We start from the raw sequence: 19738 nt of genomic DNA, 5'->3' as shown, positions 1-19738 counted from the left end.
ATTCATTTTCTTGCCTTTTAATGAAGTAGAAAAGCAAAATGATGTCAGCTGGGTGAACCTGCGTGGCTTGCTTAAGACGTTCACGGCCCTACGTGCGGGCACGGTGGGTCGCAAAGCGCCAAATGAGCCGGTTTCCGCCTCAATGTGCGGTTCAGGTTGGTGCAGAAGATGTACAGCAGTGGATACAATTTTAAAATGGGGTGATGATCAAAGATCTATGAGAATTCAGAGGACAGAGAGATTCATTCTGGCCCAGGCCTTAGCTATCAGAATAAAGACAGAAAGTAGGATTTCAAAAGGACCTTAAAAAAAAAAAAAAGACAGAGTGGTGATAGGGACCATTGTCCAGGAAAGATGAATCAGGCCGGGAAGCAGAGGGGAGTCACCCCTATTAAAAGCCACAATAGTTTGTTCAGTCCCCAGACAGGACTCAATTTTCAGAACTGGAACCCGTGGACGGCAGAGGCGAGCAGGTCCTGGGAGGCAGGACCCGGCAGCAGCCCGGCCGACAGAGACGGCAGGGAGGGCCCCAGTCCCTCTCCGCAGGGAACGACGGCCGTTCGCCACGGGGACGGCACACCGGAGAAGGGGAAACAGTCACACGGTTCAAGGACATGTGACGTAAGTGTGTTATGCTCGTCGGGGAGGCCGTCCCCACATGGTCTCCGGTCTGCGCAGTACGAGGTGAAAAGGACAAGAAAGGGCAGACGGGCAGCGTCTCAGAGGCTCAGAACAGCGCCGGGCACGCGGGGACCTCCTGACAACCGGGGTACACAGAGCAGAGAGAAGGAAGGGAGAGCACGAGGGGCCCCTGGCAGAGGGGACCGCTTTGTTTTCCTAAAACACTGATTCTCCAAACAGTGTCTGAAGGACGGTAAGTTTGTAAGCCAGGCTCAACAACCAAGGGGGAGATTAAAAACTGGTGTCAGAACCCTGGACCCTATCCAACGCCACAGACTAAACCAGAACATGAAGTAAACACGGACTGTTAACAGTGGTTAATAATAAGCATCCTATACCGTGTGCTACTGTTACAATCAGCGGAGTTAGGCGCTACTAAATGCGTCGGATGTGAGGCTTTAGAATTGTTCATTTATTGTAACTGTTTTCTTGTATTACACTATTTCCAGTTGTTCAAAAAGATGGAATGTTCTACTGTTTACTTTCTGAAGCCAATAACCTTAATCCAGACATAAAGAATAAAGGGTAGACACAGAAGAAAAGTATAGGTGTAAACTCGCTAGATCAAGTTAGAGTAAGAATGCAGTTTGCAAAGTGGACACTGGGAGTGATTGCCATGAGTCAGTTACTGTGGGGGGCGGGGAGGGGCCTTGAAACATGTCAGTTTCCCACTCAGTGTATCCGTTGCATCAGGAAAAATTTTCCAGAAAGGCCTGACCAAGAGGTGGTGCAGTGGATAGAGCATCGGACTGGGATGCGGAAGACCCAGGTTCAAGACCCCGAGGTCGCCGGATTGAGCGTGGGCTCACCTGCTTTGAGCAAAGCTCACCAGCTTGAGACCAAGGTCGCTGGCTTGAGCAAGGGGTCACTCGGTCCGCTGTAGCCCCCTATTCAAGGCACATATGAGAACGCAATCAATGAACAATGAAGGGGCCACAACGAAGAATTGATGCTTTTCATCTCTCTCCCTTCCTGTCTGTCTCTATCTGTCCCTCTCTCTGTCTTTGTCAAAAAAAAAAAAATTTCCAGAAAGACCTCCCTCCCTTCCATTTGTGGAAGCATATGCATGTGTATGTGCGTACAGGTGCGGATGTGTCCGTGAGTGCGTGCGGGCACACCCGTGTGCACATGTACATACATGCAGGTGCGGACTTGCAATGTGCACGTGTGAGTGTGTGCACGTGTGAGTGTGTGCACGGGTGCATGCAGCGGTGTGTGCGTGCATCTCTGCGTGCACAGCAGATTTTTAATTTACCAGGGGCTAAATAGATCAGATATTTTGAGAATCTCTAAGACAGGAGGTCACTAGAAGAGTTTTTAAAATATTTAGCTTTCTTTAAAACAATTATTTTGTCAACTCCTCACTCATGTTTCTCTCTTTTGGTGCAGGATAGGATCAGGTTTTATATTAGTTTGCCAACAGCAGCCTAGAATAATGAAAGCGCTGGCTTCCGACAGCCATCACGAAACGCAAGGTGATGAAGAGAGGTCGTCAGCAAAGAGACCCCAGTCAGGTGTGTCTGCTCACCTCGCGAAGCAGAGCACATGCCTGGCGATCACAAATTAAGTTTAATCACCACGGAATTTTATCAAAACATTTTGAGCAATGGCAACCACTCATGTTTTAAACACAGGGAAAATGCAAGATCTTGACGCAGATTTACATTTTTAGCTTTAAAAATGAAAGCCATAAGAAATTATGAACATTATGAAAGAAAAATATGCATATCCACCTATTCTGAATTGCAAACCAAACAAAAGAGAGCATTTAGTCTAACGGGTTAGTGACATTGTCTGCATAAATTCACAGGAGACTTTATTCAAGTTCCCCTAAAGTTAAAAATAATTTGCAGCGGTCTATATTAAAATTTTTATGACAAAATCAAGAGAGTTTATAAAAAATATAACAGCGAAAGAAGAGTTTTATTTTTATTAGAGATGATTCTTCGGTGTGAGATCAATTGAGACATTGCCTAATAAATTAAAAATGTGTATCTTGCTGATAATGTGAAGTAAAAATAAATAAGAATTTGAATTCTATCATAAGGTTGCAGAGGCAAATAATAATAATATTATACTAAACAACTCTGTGTCAAAGGGAAAAACAGAACTGCAATTACCCCAGAAAAAACAGTAGTAGTAATAAAAACATTGGATGCTGACAAGGGGTCTGTTCAAGAGAGAAATGAATAATTTTAAATGGTTTTTCTATTCAACTGATAAAATCCTTACATTTAGTACAGAAAGTCAGTCTCAAGACTATTTTCTTACCAACAATAAGTAATTAAAAGCTGGAAGCTCGCATAATTCTATTACCCAACCTCAGGAAGACAGCAAACAAAAAATTAAAACAAGACACACAAAAATCAGGCTTTCAGGTGCATTTGAAACTCTACAAGGAGAGCGACAGCCTTTTACTATTTCCAGTTTGAATGTTCATTTCCTCAGTCAATGAATGCACACGGAAATCCTTAAGAATACCAACAAGACAAATCTAGTTACAGAACTAGACGCAATAAAACATGATGCAAAATGGATAGATTCCAGTGTGAAAAGGTTACTATAATTCAAATATAGTACTAACTGAGCATTAAAAAAATTAAAAATTAGGATCTCTTCTCCATCAAAATAAAAATAAAATAAAAATTTAATATTCTAAGTCTAGAAAAAAAATTTAAAAAACACATTGACTATGATTTAAAAATGCTACCTCATAGAACAGAGAGAAGCCAAATACTATCATTCTTCTAAAACATCCAAGAAATTCCAGCCAGTGAAACAGGGGGAGAAAAAGCATATATAAAGTACAAATAGAGAGTAGATCAAGTTCTCTCATTATTTGCTGGTGACAAAATACTTGACTTAAAAAATTCATCTTCGTGTTAACAAGAAGCAATCTATCAAGCTATTCGATATGAAATAAATCGCAATAATTCAATAGAAAATCCAGCTAAAGAACAGAGTTGGGAGCGAAGATGATAAATTAAACTCGGTTTTGGGTATGATGAGTTTACGTTATTTGGATAATAGATGTGCTCATTAAACTATCAAGAACGCAGGGCTGGAGTTGGGAAGAAGAATGGTTCCAGCCTTTAGCACACTACATACCAAAAGGAAATTCCCAATAATTATTTGTTGAAAGAATTAAACAAATCCATTAGAAAGAAAAAAAAAACCCTCAAATAATAACCAAGATAATAATGTCAAACACCGACCCGCATACACACATACAAATGTGTCATATTCTGCACAGGAGTTAACCTGCATGACCTTACATCATAATTCATTTCATTGCCAGAAAATGATTGCTGACTTTAAAATATGTAACGTTAGCCTGACCAGGTGGTGGCGCAGTCGATAGAGCATCGAACTGGGACACGAAGGATCCAGGTTCAAAACCCTGAGGTCGTTGGCTTGGGAGCAGGCTCACCAACTTGAGCATGGGTTTGGTGGCCTGAAACCCAAGGTATCTTGCTTGAGCCCAAGGTTGCTGGCTTGAGCAAGGGGTCACCCTCTCTGTTGGAATCCATGGCCAGGCCCATATGAGAAAGCAATCAATGAACAACTAAGGAGCCACAAAGAAGAACCGATGCTTCTCATCTCTCTCCCTTCCTGTCTGTCTGTCCCTATCTTTGATTCTCTCTCTGTCTCTGTCAAAAAAAAATGTAACATTAATTGAGAGGCACAACAGGAAACAGCTTGAGAAGAATCTGTTGAGGATGAAAAGGAGGTGACAAGTGTAAACCACTTTTCAAAATGTATCCTCTTACGGCTTAAGTTGATAGATCTTAAAAGCTGCAGTATCTCATTAATGCACGCAAGTTCTCAAACTTGGAAAAGAATCTCACTGCTCTTTCTCCACAGAATCGCATGTGCAATTGACCATTTACAAAGCAAGTTTGAATACTACATCTCCTTCACATCTTAGAACAACTGGAGATGGACAAGGTAGTATTAGCATCCTCTTTAATTTATGTTCTAATTTTTTCTTGATCATATAATAGGTTCATCAGGTTTAAAAATCAAATGTACCAAAAGGCAATGAACCTTTGCTATGCCTTCAGGAAGAGCCAGAGGGTAACTAACGCCTGTCAAGAATAATAGAAAACCAAAGTAACCTATCTATCAGGTCTTCAGTCTTTCTAGACATGATCTCTGCACACAGAAGCAGGTAAATCTCTATTTTACCCTAACGGTAGCAGCATACTTTTACCTGTGAATGGCTATTGACTAAAACTTATGATATTAACTGACTTTGTCTAGGTAATTTGACCATAAAATTAGAAAGGCTTGACTGTAGCTAAAATGTATGTTTTCTGACACTCAGTACGTTGACATGTCTCTTGAAGAGTTATCTAATGACAGCAATGTGTATGCCCTAATTTATGCAATGTATGCTGGTACTTCAGAAATTGAATGCAATCTTGAAATTACTTCTAAGGTACATCCAGAAGTGCCTTAAATTAATTTCTCATTAATCTTCAGTCTTTGACACCTAATATATGAGTTTGAAGTCTCAATAAATAATCATTTCCTTATTAAACGGGATTTAAGTTATAAACTTGTATTCAACATAGAAAAATATTTAAAGAACTTTTCAAAATGTGTTTTTGAAAAGCAAATAATTCACCCGTAAGTCATCTATTTTGAATGCTGAGTTTTCATAAAGTTGTGCTCTTACTATAAGATATTTTGTTCGGTGATTACGTGTAAATGTTTCACCAGCAAACCACTGCCAAATAAAATGTAATGAAAAGTGTAAACGCGCAGAATATTGGTCAGAGCCTTTCCCTTTCAGTGGTTATTTTTGATTTCTACATGCAGGAGCTGTGAGTAGTTTGTTAATCACTTTTCAAAGTATTTTGTGCCTGCGCTCGCAGAATGTATTATGTAAATGACAGTACTTTATCAATCTGTTGTGTTGGCTCTATTATAGAAAATTAACATTTTGAAACCACACATGGCAATATGTTCAAAGAAGAGCCAGAGGGTAACACCCGTCAAGAATAATAGAAAACAACAGGAAGACCTAAAACTATAGTCTAAAAGTTCAACATGTCAACTCTCTGACCATTTCAGAAGAACACACCGATAATATCTATTTCTCACAGCAACGAAAATGACCAAGCTGTGGCTTCCACCCCACCGGTGTAGTGTTGCTTACAGTGAGAAAGGGTTACCGCATTAACATTGCTGACATGGCGCATACAGTCAACGGGATAAACCCTCCGTAAGAAATGGTGTTTCGTATTGTGACATGCGAATGTTTCAGAGCGCACACAACTTGCACGAAAAGAAAAAAAAGAAATGAAAGAACACGATGAAAGAATCCAAATCCTTCTATCTCCTGCGCCGAACCCCTAAAGCAATTTAGGAATTTGTTTCTCACGGGCAATTAATCACATACCGGCGTGCCGGATGAAAACTATTGATTGCCCTTTACCCCGGTAGCGGCATGCAGACAGCAGACAGGCGGATGCCCTAAGCGAGGAGAGGCATCTACCGGCTTCTGTTCTTTCTCAGAGTGGGTGGCATTTTGCTGTTGATCTGCAGTGTCGAGCTCCCTCCTTCCTCTTTGAACAATACACATGCCTTTTGCTTACCTTCACACCAAGGTCCTTCATCAGCTCAATCTCAAAATTCACTACATCATACGGCAGCCGGAACTGAGGGATTTCAGAAGTACTGAAAAGAAGAAGAAGAAGAGGCATTTGTTGAAGAAGAAAAAAAAAAAAATCACCAAGCTTAAAAACGCAACATGCCTTTCTGATCAATGGTGAAGGACCAAGTATCACTTCTGCATATCACATATTATGAGATCAGTGAGGACCTTAATGATTTTATATGCGTGATAAAATAGCATATGGGCTACAGTAGACATTGATGTGAAAATGAATAAATGCAAACAATGCAAAACAAATAATAGTAAACAGACCATTGGTCAAAAGCATTTCCAATACTGTTAAGTTTATTATCTACAAACACTTGAATAAGAAATTCCTAAGACACAACCTTACATTCCAAAAACTAGTTGTAAGTATAGATAACGTTTAATATACATGTATACATACATTCACATATATTCTATAGATATACCTCTAGCTCAGCGATTTTCAACCTGTGTGCAACAGCATACTAGTGCGCGGTAAGAATTACTGAAACATGCCATACCTGACTGTTTAGTCAGGGGCACTGACCTCTTTTCCCTTAGATGGTCAAATTAAAAATCACAACAGCCAACGCGACAAAAACCATTCAGTGTGAATGAATCAAAATTACACTTTTTTTTATCAGATTGGCCAAAAATAGGTATTTTGGGTGTGCCGCAGAATTTTCATAATTGGTTTATGTGTGCCATGAGATGGAAAAGGTTGACAATCACTGAGCTGGCTTGTTCAGATTCAGATTGGTAACTTTGTATGACTGTGCTGTTTAGGATATTACCAGAGTAGTAAAGCCTTCCTCCTCTATGGAAGCAGTAAATGTCCTAAAAGGAGATAGCCAAACGTAATATCGGAACTGCTTCACTCTCTGCTCTTAAAGAAAAAAAGAGAGTCCTAAAATATAGTCGCTTAAATACTATACTAATTTAGAGAATTTAAAGGTAATCAAAATTAACTTTTCAATGTTTTGCAACAAGAAGAAGCTGATGTGTGTTTCTGAATATATTTTTCATTTACCTTTTCATTTATTTATTTATTCATTCATTTATTTTCATTTCACAAGCATTTACAAAGTACCAGGCACAGTGTTATTAGCTACTGTGATTGGATGGTGAATTTAATCAAATTCCCAGGTCCAATAAGTTCTCCTTCTGGCTGGAAAAGGTCCGAAAACAGACAGTTATAATGAATGCAGTACGTGTAAGGAGAGAGATATGCAGGCTTTACAGGGATTAAATTTTAAAATTAACAAATAATCACTACAGAGGGAGCTGGTGCCCTGCCTCTCCTCCCTGACAAAAATGTCATCACTTACGTGCATTTGTTTTTATAAGCGAAAAACAAAATCAGAAAGTATAGATATACACATATGAACACTTTAAGTCTACGAACACCGTCTTTATCTCTGTTCTTAAAATATCAAGCCCTTTAACCCAGGGGTCCCCAAACTATGGCTCGCGGGCCACATGCGGCCCCCTGAGGCCATTTATCCGGCCCCCGCCGCACTTCCAGAAGGGGCACCTCTTTCATTGGTGGTCAGTGAGAGGAGCATAGTTCCCATTGAAATATTGGTCAGTTTGTTGATTTAAATTTACTTGTTCTTTATTTTAAATATTGTATTTGTTCCTGTTTTGTTTTTTTACTTTAAAATAAGATATGTGCAGTGTGCATAGGAATTTGTTCATAGTTTTTTTTATAGTCCGGCCCTCCAACAGTCTGAGGGACAGTGAACTGGCCCCCTGTGTAAAAAGTTTGGGGACCCCTGCTTTAACCCTTCTAAACACATGACCTGAAAAAAAAGAAAAGAAAAAAAAAAAGAAGCCGCAGTCGGGGGAAAGCAAAACCACCAATTATTTTATCCCTTTGTGGCAGCATCAAAAATAATCACCAGTTATATTCAATACAATAAGGACTAAGTTCTGAGACTCTTTCATCAACTCTGGTGAATCTGTAAAAAGTACCTGGGACCCCAATTTACCAGCGATAAAAGAATCTATTTGGATGAAAAGGAAAAGGAAAGATAAAACTGGACATCACCTCTTTAAGAAATTGATTTCAAATACAAAGCTAATTCAATCTTTTTTAGCCACTTGGAAGGCAAAGGAGAACGAGAGACATCTGTAAGTAACAAAAATAAATGAACAGAACAGCGTTGTGGTTGTAATTCTGGCGGGATCCCACTGTCGGTTATTTATAATCCTGTAACAGGGACACACGATGTCTCTCCCATGGGACGGTCCAGAGGAGACTGATTCAACACTTCACACTGTCCCCTGGTACCGGGAAGATTCAAAGGCAAAAAGGAAAGAAAGTAAATCAAAAAATAACTTTAAAAAAATAATAAAAACATGTTTGGGTATTAATGTAGGGTAATCTGTCCCACTAGAAAAATGTTCAGCAAATACATAAAAACACAAGGTTAGTGTCAATTTTTGTGATTTAGAAACATCTATCGTGCAGCTACCAAAACTGTCAACACAGAACTCACAAGCCGGGCTTGTCCCATCATTGGCGTCTTGTGTAAACGCAACTACGGAGCAAAAAAGATTGTTCCTAGTCTACTAGCATCTACGGCAATTAGGTTCACATTTTTTAAATTAGCTCATATATTCATTGATGTGTATAATTGAAAAAGATGCACAATGCTTATATACATCTATTGCTGATACATTACGTTTCTCCTAATTAATAAAGCTACAGTAAAACGCCATTATAAAAGATGGTTTAACGCATTCCAGCTAAGTAATATATTAGGCATTTTACTTTCCAGGATAAATAAATTTGTAAAATATGTGCAAACCCTCAAAACTCATAGTGGTGAAACATCAATATAAAAAAGTAATTATTTCCTGACAATCAGGTTAATTTTCCTTCAGTTTATGCTTCATACATACTTTTTATGGGTCTTCCCATTATGTAAGATTTTTGCTTCATGATTCAGTCAAATGGTTTTATATTAGTGCAAGTTTATCTTTGTGTTAGCATATTGCTATTTGACCAATATTAGAATTGATACATTTATCAACACACATTTTTTGGTGACATAAAACATCAAGAATAGCACAAATTTTTGCCATAGCTTGATTAAGTTTATTCTTTGGGATTATTAAATATGAAAAATGCATTGTTTAAATAATAGCTCAGTAGCCATCAAAATTTAAATGCAGGCCCTGGCTGGTTGGCTCAGTGGTAGAGCGTCGGCCTGGCGTGCAGGAATCCCAGGTTCGATTCCCAGCCAGGGCACACAGGAGAGGCAGCCATCTGCTTCTCCATCCTTCCCCCTCTCCTTCCTCTCTGTCTCTCTCTTCCCCTCCAGCAGCCAAGGCTCCATTGGAGCAGAGTTGGCCCGGGCGCTGAGGATGGCTCCATGGCCTCTGCCTCAGGCACTAGAATGGCTCTAGTTGCAACAGAGCAACGCCCCAGATGGGCAGAGCATTGCCCCCTGGTGGGCATGCCAGGTGGATCCCGGTTGGGTGCATGCAGGAGTCTGTCTGACTGCCTCCCTGTTTCCAACTTCAGAAAAATACAAAAAATAAAATAAAAATTTTAATGCAAAGTATAGCAACAGGTATGCAAAATGGTTCTATTTTATAATCCATGATTTTCTGACGAAAGACAGAGAAAATAATGATAATTAGTAACATTATTAACTTACCATCCAAATACTTCTCACTTTCACACCAAATATTTTTTTTTAATTAATAATTTTATTTTTTTAATGGGGTGACATCAATAAATCAGGATACATATATTCAAAGATAACAAGTCTAGGTTATCTTGTTGTTCAATTATGTTGCATACCCATCACCCAAAGTCAGATTGTCCTCTGTCACCTTCTATCTTGTTTTCTTTGTGCCCCTCCCCCTCCCCCTTTCCCTCTCCCATTCCCCCCTCCCCCCCGTAACCACCACACTCTTATCAATGTCTCTTAGTTTCACTTTTATGTCCCACCTACGTATGGAATAATGCAGTTCCTGGTTTTTTCTGATTTACTTATTTCGCTTCGTATCATGTTATCAAGATCCCACCATTTTGCTGTAAATGTTCCGATGTCATCATTTCTTATGACTGAGTAGTATTCCATAGTGTATATGTGCCACATCTTCTTTATCCAGTCATCTATTGACGGGATTTTTGGTTGTTTCCAAAACAATGCTGCAATAAACATGGGGCTGCATGTGTCTTTATGTATCAATGTTTCTGAGCTTTTGGGGTATATACCCAGTAAAGGGATTGCTGGGTCATAAGGTAGTTCTATTTTCAGTTTTTTGAGGAACCACCATACTTTCTTCCATAATGGTTGTACTACTTTACATTCCCAACAACAGTGTATGAGGGTTCCTTTTTCTCCACAGCCTCTCCAACATTTTCTATTACCTGTCTTGCTAATAATAGCTAATCGAACAAGTGTGAGGTGGTATCTCATTGCCGTTTTGATTTGCATTTCTATAATAGCTAAAGAAGATGAGCATCTTTTCATATATCTGTTGGCCATTGTATTTCTTCCTGGGAGAAGTGTCTGTTCATATCCTCTTCCCATTTTTTTATTGGATTGGTTGTTTGTTTGTTGTTGAGTTTTATGAGTTCTTTGTATATTTTACACCAAATATTTTAAGCAACAGTCACTCCTAACTTATAACATTTTAATTTTATGATCGTCAAAGTAACCTATGGCCTCCATAGAGTTCCATATATTTTAAGTAAAGTAAACTCTATCTGATTTCTAGGCTCAGCTTGAGTACCTGAAAGTCATTGATACAAAGTGAATATGTCCCATTTTTAATCTGTTACTCTTCATGGAAGTAAAAAAGACCATGTAACTGAATCTTGGTATATAATACTCATATCACTTAAAACTCAACACTATTTTTTACACTTACACTATTTACGAGATAAATTGCATGGATGTACATTAAAATGGAACATTTTTAGTAGACTCTTACATAATCAAATGCAAAAACTTAAGAGACTAAACTGAAAATATGTCAGCAGGACAACTGGTCTGTTACATAACAAGATGAATCGCCCAATATTCTTCGGAGCTAAGGTTTTCCTCATCTTTAATTTCCATAATTTCCAGATAGATCGCCATTAAAGGAGAGATGAAAATAAGTTTTTCATATGATTGGTCTCTCTATCCATAAAATATTTTGCTGAGCTCTCTCTTAAATTCACAGAATGAGACAGATAAAATTTAAAATAAATATTGCTGAACGCCAACTGTGAATTCAAACCGAGTAACAAAATCAAAATTTGAGCATTTGGAGAAAAAGAACACTTAAAATACCATCTGTGAGACTGAAGTTCCTGTACGATTATGAAACAACATGAATCATACTTGATTCTCTCCCTCCCACCACCCCATGATTTCCGATACTATAAACATGAAAGAAAGTGGTCATTACCTTAAACCACCGACATACTGTTGTTTCTCAAATATGGTGATGTCAGAGTAGCCTAATCGAGCCAGAAAGGAAGCACAACTGATACTTGCGGGCCCAGCCCCAAAAAGAGCGATCTTTGCAGAATAGGCTTCGGGCATCTCTTTCAGGGGAGGCAGAGAAGGATTCCTGATTTGGGGCAGATTCATTGCCTTGAACACCTGCAGAGAAATCAATGGCCAGGGTTCAAATGTTTAAACTAACGTTTACATCACACATTTTTTTTTAATGTTTCAAAGGCATTTGTGTCTTTAATAGAAGCAAGCAGTATGCTCTCTTAGAGGCTGTAGTGGGTCCAACAGGTGACAAGTTAGGCTGACCAACTTCTCAGTCTCTGAAATTCCTTTCTAGGTTCAGACCTCCCACAGGAAGCGTTTCTAGTTCATTTCACCCCTCCCTCCACACATCCACCTCCACGTACACGTTGAGCGCTTTCCCTCTGAGCAGAGTTCATATGCCTCTAACATGGCCACTTACCAATGAATGCATCTGGGTCACATTTCCACATTAGCTACCAGGATGTCTGTTCCTTGAGTCAGAGTATGTCATAGAGCAGGGGTCCCCAAACTATGGCCCGAGGGCTGCATACGGCCCCCTGAAGCCATTTATCTGGCCCCCGCTGCACTTCCAGAAGAGGCACCTCTTTCATTGGTGGTCAGTGAGAGGATCATAGTTCCCATTGAAATACTGGTCAGTTTGTTGATTTAAATTTACTTGTTCTTTAAGTATTGTATTTGTCCCCGTTTTGTATTTCTACTTTAAAATAAGATATATGCAGTGTGCATAGGGATTTGTTCATAGTTTTTTTATAGTCCGGCCCTCCAACGGTCTGAGGGACAGTGAACTGGCCCCCTGTGTAAAAAGTTTGGGGACCCCTGTCATAGAGGAACACACATGCCCATGTCACTTAATAAATGCTATGTTCTAGGTATTTTTTTTTAAACAGACGTGACCCTTGCGCTACCGGTAGACAGCACGAATGTGGCTCACGGAACACAGAGCATAATCTGTTGACATCAGCTTCTCGAGATCATAGATCAGCTTTTGCAGGATCACATTTCAAAAATCTGCGGCATCAGGGAGCGCCGGAAGCAAGGCGGCTGAGACCGGCCGGGGCCTCGGAGGAAGGGCGCAGCAGAGACTGTCACAGCGTCGCGGCTCCGAAGGCACGCAGCCAGGGAGGTGTGAGCAGGCTCCTGAGACCACAGCCACGCGGAGTCTTGGGGACGGGAGAGTTCAGAAACCGGCAGCAGAAGAGAGTGCAGAAAAGTGAGCTTCGTTCTTCAACTGCACAGGACAAAAGGCGAAGAATTTGAACGGAAACTCTCCGCCAAGCCGCGGGGGGCGTTCTGCCCTCTGCTGGTCCAGAGGAAACAAGGACCAGAGCCGCGGTGAACAGCCCCGCAGGCGGCGGGGACAGGCGGAGGGTACCCTCCCTCGTGGGGAGAAATCACAGTAGACAAGCCACCCAGCCTGACGCGGCTCAGTCCCTGTTCTGAATGAAGGTGAGTGGCCCTCACTGGTTTCTGATCAAAAACCCACAGGCCTGCTCACCACTAAAACGCTAAAACCTTCCGCCAACTAACACAATAGGATAAGACGCGCGTGGAATCCAAGACGTGGAGTTAGCTCACAGACACAGACTTCTGAATGACTATGCTAAGTATGCTCAAACGATACATAATGAGAACGTGAAGTTTTCCAGGAAACTGTCATGGGCTGAAAAATAAAAAGACCTTCTAGAAGAAAAAGAAAGCGCCACATTAGAATGGAAATCTAAGTGCAGGTATTTAACAGCAGATGGGACCTGCGAGCATAGAAGGGCTAGTGCACTGAAGGTGGTAGGTGAGTCAAATCGATCCAGACCCCAGCGTGAGGAGCGAGACCAGAAGGACAACGTAGCAGGTCGGCTGTGTGCGTCACCGACATCGCAAAAGGACAGGAGAGAGAGAAGGAGGCGAAAGCAACATCTGAAAGGAACACAGGCCGAGAACGTCCCCAAACGAATGAAAGACATCAAGGCACAAGTCCGAGAAGCTTTAAAACCTGACTCGAGGTCCCGTATGCAGAAGCTCTGGCTCACCTCAGTCAAAGTGCGGCAAACCCAGGGCAGAGAGAGAGAGAGCCCTGAATACAGCCCAGGACGAAAGACCCAGGACCGTCAGCAAGCCACAGCTTTGCACTCCAAAGGATGGAGGGAAGTCAGAAGTGAGAAAACAGCAGAGTTGTTTTTTGAGCAAAGAAAGAGAAGACCTTCAGAAGGAATTCTATTCAGAAGGAAAGCGTCCCTCGAATGTGAAGGTGAAATAAAGACACCTGCAGAAAGAAACTTTGCCGGCAGCAGTAAAAGAGGTGTTGGCTGGGAAGTGTACCCAGGATGCATCGTCCCCCTCCCCCCCAATAAGGAGACCTATACCCACAGGGCACACACCTTGCACCTGACTTCAGGCTGAGTCTCTATATATTTAGGAGATACTTCAGAATGCATAGGAAGCAATAAAGTATCCCCTCAATTTTGTGAGAAGCATTAGGGCATACTGCAAAATGAATAGGAAGCAATAAAGTATCCCCTCAATTTTGTGAGCAGTTTCGTTTCCTCTTCAACCCTCCTATCAATAAAACTACAATTTTTGTCTCCGTTTTCCAGACGAGGAAACGGTGGCCCCAGCCACATACATAGGAGTTGAATCTCAAGGCTGTTTGACCTCAGAGCCTGAATCCTTAAACACTGTTGCTGTCAAATTTTCTTAGTGACTTTCAACAGGAAATTATTCTAGGCCTATATGATTTCAATAGGAAATGGTTGACTAAAAAAGAAGTATTGCATCAATGTATCTTTCCTAAGACTCTCAGGATTATAAAAGCCCACCTATTATTGACAACAAAGGCTGGTTGCTATCCTTAATAAATGTTAAATTTACAAACAATCAAGTGTTAATGAAGCGTTTGCAAAACAAGGAAGTGACCTCTGCTTCCTTGCCCACGCTATTCTGTGACTTGTGTTAAGAGGAAGGAGATCTTCTGACCCATTAAAGTACTTCCCATTCATAATCTCTTAAAGGGGTCCCCTTCTTGCCAATGCTGTCGCACTTGGACTACGGGCAGATTATTTTATTTTTCATCAGCACTTCATAACCAACCTTTATAGACGCAGCCATATAACCAGTGCTCCATTATCAAAAGCAAGGAGCCGGGGCCCTGAACTCGCCCTGAAGCAGGGAGCTGGGGGCTTATTAGTACTACTTGGTTTCCCACCATTGAGACTGTCAGCTACCAACAGGGGGGCACTGACTACCTCCTGGGCACTGTGCTGGAGTGTGGATGCCAGTCTTCACTTACCACGTGGCCCTCCCTCTGGGCTGGAAGTAACCAGAGGGTCCTTCCCCCCATCTGTCACCCCAGGACGCATTAGAATTCTACCACCTAGTCTGCCTCCAGCAGGATTTTAATGCATTTCAAAATTCCTGAATGCCAGGGACCGTCTGCAACAAATAAGTAACTAACTGTCACCCGGGCAGGAAAGAGAGTTCTTCCTCAGCACTACAACCCAGTGTCCTTGAGTGGCCTCTTCAATAGCTGTTGTTTTTTTGTTATTCTTAAGATTTTACTTATTCATTTTAGAGGGGTGGGGGGGGGGGAGAGAGAGAGAGAGAGAGAGAGAGAGAGAGAAGGGAGGGAGGAGCAGGAAGCATCAGCTTTCATATGTGTCTTGACCAGGGTTTCGAACCAGTGACCTCAGCGTTCCAGGTCGACGCTTCAACCACTGCGCCACCACAGGCCAGGCAGTCACCTGCAGCCCTGGCCTGTGACCCCTGACCTTCTGCTCATTGGGAAAGTGCTTTTCTCTCGTCCCCTCAACTGGCCAACACTCAACTGCCCCACTCTACTCCCGACCCCGCCTCAGACACCTTCAGGATGACACAAAAACTCATGTCTAGCCTGAGCAGGCGGTAGCGCAGTGGATAGAGCCTCGGACTGGGATGCGGAGGACCCAGGTTCGAGGTCACCAGCTTGAGCACGGGCTCATCTGGTTTGAGCAAAAGCTCACCAGCTTGGACCCAAGGTCACTGGCTCGAGCAAGGGGTTACTCGGTCTGCTGAAGGCCCATGGTCAAGGCACATATGAGAAAGCAATCAATGAACAACTAAGGTGTCTCAATGAAAAACTAATGATTGATGCTTCTCATCTCTCTTCATTCCTGTCTGTCTGTCCCTGTCTATCCCTCTCTCTGACTCTCTGTCTCTGTAAAACAAACAAACAAACAAAAAAACCTCACATCTATTTTTGTGTGAACACCCCAGAATGAGTTGTTGTTTTTATTACTTTACAGTCACTATTTAATTATAGGCCCACATATGTTGCCGGTTTCTTTGTTCGTGGTTGCTTCTGCCTCTTCCTCTCTCTCTCTCTCTCTCTCTCTCTCTCTCCCTCTCTCTCTGTCTCTCTCTGTCTCTTATCGCAAGTCTGTTTCATTCGTACGAAAGAATAACTAAGCCAAGGGGAGTGATAAGTGACCAGAGACGTAGAAAGCCTGGAAAATATCTTGATTAACATCCTTATGGTGAAAAGAGAAAGAGCGTCCCTTTACACAAACTGGGCTCTTGACTTCTGACATCTGTGGATGCCAGTGACAAGTCTCGGGCCAGGTTGACTGTCATTTGGTTTTAAAGTCATTCCTTTTATCCTTTTCTGGAAGCTCCGATTCCTCTGTCATCCTCAGCATTTCACCATATTACAGCACCGGGTCCGGGTGAGAGACACACATCTTTCCTTTCCTTTTTGGAAACTTCTCCACCAAAACGTCTTTCAGGCTGTTTTTTGCTATTGTTCCTTTTCAGCCAATCTTTCCATCTCTACTTCGGAAACTTTTTTCATACATATGTTGGAGCCTCTTAAGCTTCTCAAATTCTCTGTTATACTTTCCATTTCTCTCCATCTCTTTACTGCACTCTGCTTGAATTTCTCAGCCCTGCTTTCTTTCTTTCTTTTTTTTTTTTGGTTCACCAATTGCATCTGTGTCCATCTCCAGTTCAAAAACCAAACCTGTTATTGATACTTTCATTTCAATGAGTATTTTTTATCAACTAATTTTCAAACCAGACTCATTATTGTTTTTTATGATTTAAACTTATTTTATGCCTATTTAAATTTTTTTTTCCAATTTATTGATTTTAGAGGGAAAGAAAAACATTAATGTGTTGTCCACTCATTTATGCATTCACTGGTTGATTCCTGCATGTGCCCTGACCAGGGATCAAACTCATAACCTTGGTGTAAGCGGATGATGCTCTAACCAACTGAGCTACCCGACCAGGGCTATGCCTTTTATTTTAAAGGCCTAATTATGCTACTATTTGTGATTCAGCAGGATAAAATCATCAATGGGGTGAATCTTTTGCAGCATTAGCTTTTCTGATGGCATTTCGAACTTTCTGTTTCAGGCTTACTCTGAGTCACGTTTTTCTTACCCTCTTGCTTCCTGTATCAAATGCATAGTGGTCACCCCCCTCCAGCCCCCTTCCCTCTCCCCAAGGGCAGAACCAGGCTCCTTACTGGAAGCCCGGAGCCCCAGTCCCCAGGTGAGACTTAGAGATGGCACCTAAGCAAGTGACCGTGCCAGCAGACACACGCCCCACATACGGGGCAGGCTCCCTGCCTCCCTCTGCGGCTTCCCGTAAGCCCAGCCCTGCACAGCAGCTGTGCCCACCTTCCTCACTTCCTGTCGGGGGCGGGTGAGTCGGGGGGTCTCCTACGAATGATGCTTTCGGTCCTTACTCCCCCCACAGTCAGTCTCCACAACAGCTCTGGGGGTTTACAAAGCCTGCCCAGCAGAGAGAGCCCAAGTCCTCTGTTCACTGCCGAATATTTCTAGACCATTTCTGACCCCAAAAGGTTTCTATCTTCTTTTTTTCACTTCAGTCAGTAATTTCATTATGTAGTGTTTATATTGCTTTTATCATTATACTTTGGAGCAAAATGAGTGGTTCAAATCTTAACTCACCACATCATGTGTCTTACGTGTGATTCATATTGATACAATACTGTGGACATATACTATTTATCCTACTAGTCATAAAATATATTTATAAAAGAGCCTATATTTTTTAAGCTGTTCAGACTCAAATCAATGGAAGTCCATCATTCGAAACTGCCCACAAGAGTATATTTATATGGACTTATAAAAACAAATTCAAAGAAAAAAAAATACAAGAGGGAATAATCCTAACCGCCCTGCAATTTGGGCCAATTTCAAAGTTATTGCCCCAAATGTTCAAAACCCTTTTATATTTTAAAGCTCTACATACAAATAAATAGTTTTATAGCGAACTAAAATATTGTGATGAAAATCATCTAGCAATTCATTCAGTCTTACAGTTCTGTTATCGATCACTGTGCCAGCACTGAATATTTTTAATAGATTTCTAAAGATTTCTGGAGAAAAAATGTCAGATATTTAGTGAAATCTATCAAGACAGCATTCCTTTCTATTAATCACTGCATTAAAACCAGAAGCAGAGACACAAATCAAGCCCTAACAGATATCACTTGCATTTATATTCCCGAGAGCAACATATCACCGGGCTACAAACTATTGATTTTATTAGTCTTTAATGTCTATTTTTCACACACATCTCCTTCCTCCCGGAGATAATTACTCTTGGCTTTGTATGAACAGTGCTCACGCACTATTGACAATACTGTTTTAAATAGTAGTATAGAGAAATTTTGTTCAGAGATAGTGCAGGCTGGGGGCAATTCGACCAGAGTCAAGTATCTCTAGTCTATTCTGCAGACCACACTGTTATCTATAAAGGACTGGTACAAGGGGTGAGTGATACATGTTGGCTATTATTCATTATCGTGGCAACTTGCCTTCGTTTTTGGTGAGATACATAAACTAATAGAGCTGACGCAGCAGTTTGCCAAATTGTATCACTCCTGAATTTGTTTCTAGACCCAGGGTCACAAATTCAGGCTTTGGCTTTCCAAATTAAAACAGAACTCCAGATAACACGCATCAGCATCAGGGCCCCTTATTCCACAGACGCCTTCCCCGGCCGTGTATTTAACTTTACAGGCGTGCTTTAGGGACATTCTTTTAGAGGAGAAACACAAAGGTCATCGTCTTGGGCCCCACAAAACCCAGAACCTGGCTAAACAACAATCTGATGATGGCCAGGAGAAAAACAACTGAAAAAGAAAAGCTTTCTGGCGACACGCATCAGCGAAGAAAACGGCCAGGCCCCAGTGTGTGTGTCCATCTTGCACAACCTATTTCAACAGAGCTGCTTCCCCGCTATCAGAAACCGGGGTACAGACGGCACTCCGGGAGTCGTGAGGTGCGGTGACTGGGGTACCGGCGGCTGAGCCTGCAGATGGAATCCCCTGCCACCCGCCACCAGCATCCCTGGGCTCACACTGAGTTTGTATCCCGCCAGCATCCCAGGGCTCACACTGAGTTGTATCCCGCCAGGATCCCAGGGCTCACACTGAGTTTGTATCCCGCCAGGGTCCCAGGGCTCACACTGAGTTTGTATCCCGCCAGGATCCCAGGGCTCACACTGAGTTTGTATCCCGCCAGGATCCCAGGGCTCACACTGAGTTTGTATCCCGCCAGCATCCCTGGGCTCACACTGAGTTTGTATCCCGCCAGCATCCCTGGGCTCACACTGAGTTTGTATTCCGCCAGCATCCCTGGGCTCACACTGAGTTGTATCCCGCCAGGATCCCTGGGCTCACACTGAGTTTGTATCCCGCCAGGATCCCTGGGCTCACACTGAGTTGTATCCCGCCAGGATCCCAGGGATCACACTGAGTTTGTATCCCACCAGGATCCCAGGGCTCACACTGAGTTGTATCCCGCCAGCATCCCAGGGCTCACACTGAGTTGTATCCCGCCAGGATCCCAGGGCTCACACTGAGTTGTATCCCGCCAGGATCCCTGGGCTCACA

General features: G+C 42.0%; 1 protein-coding gene across 2 annotated transcripts in view; it reads right to left on the bottom strand.

Moving 5' to 3' along the window:
• Window positions 1-19738, bottom strand: part of DPYD (dihydropyrimidine dehydrogenase) — a 660046-nt gene that overhangs the window by 457163 nt on the left and 183145 nt on the right. For both annotated transcript variants that reach the window (XM_066246448.1, XM_066246450.1), the window contains exons 6-7: window positions 11750-11946; window positions 6285-6366 (exon numbers count right to left, since the gene is read on the bottom strand). In XM_066246448.1, coding sequence (XP_066102545.1) covers window positions 6285-6366; window positions 11750-11946 — 279 coding nt within the window. The remainder of the gene's footprint in view (window positions 1-6284; window positions 6367-11749; window positions 11947-19738) is intronic.

This window comes from Saccopteryx bilineata, chromosome 11 (genome assembly GCF_036850765.1).
Source record: "Saccopteryx bilineata isolate mSacBil1 chromosome 11, mSacBil1_pri_phased_curated, whole genome shotgun sequence".
Lineage (NCBI taxonomy): Eukaryota > Metazoa > Chordata > Mammalia > Chiroptera > Emballonuridae > Saccopteryx > Saccopteryx bilineata.
Note: the sequence above shows the minus strand (reverse complement) of the source record. Positions and strands in the feature narration are given on the sequence as shown.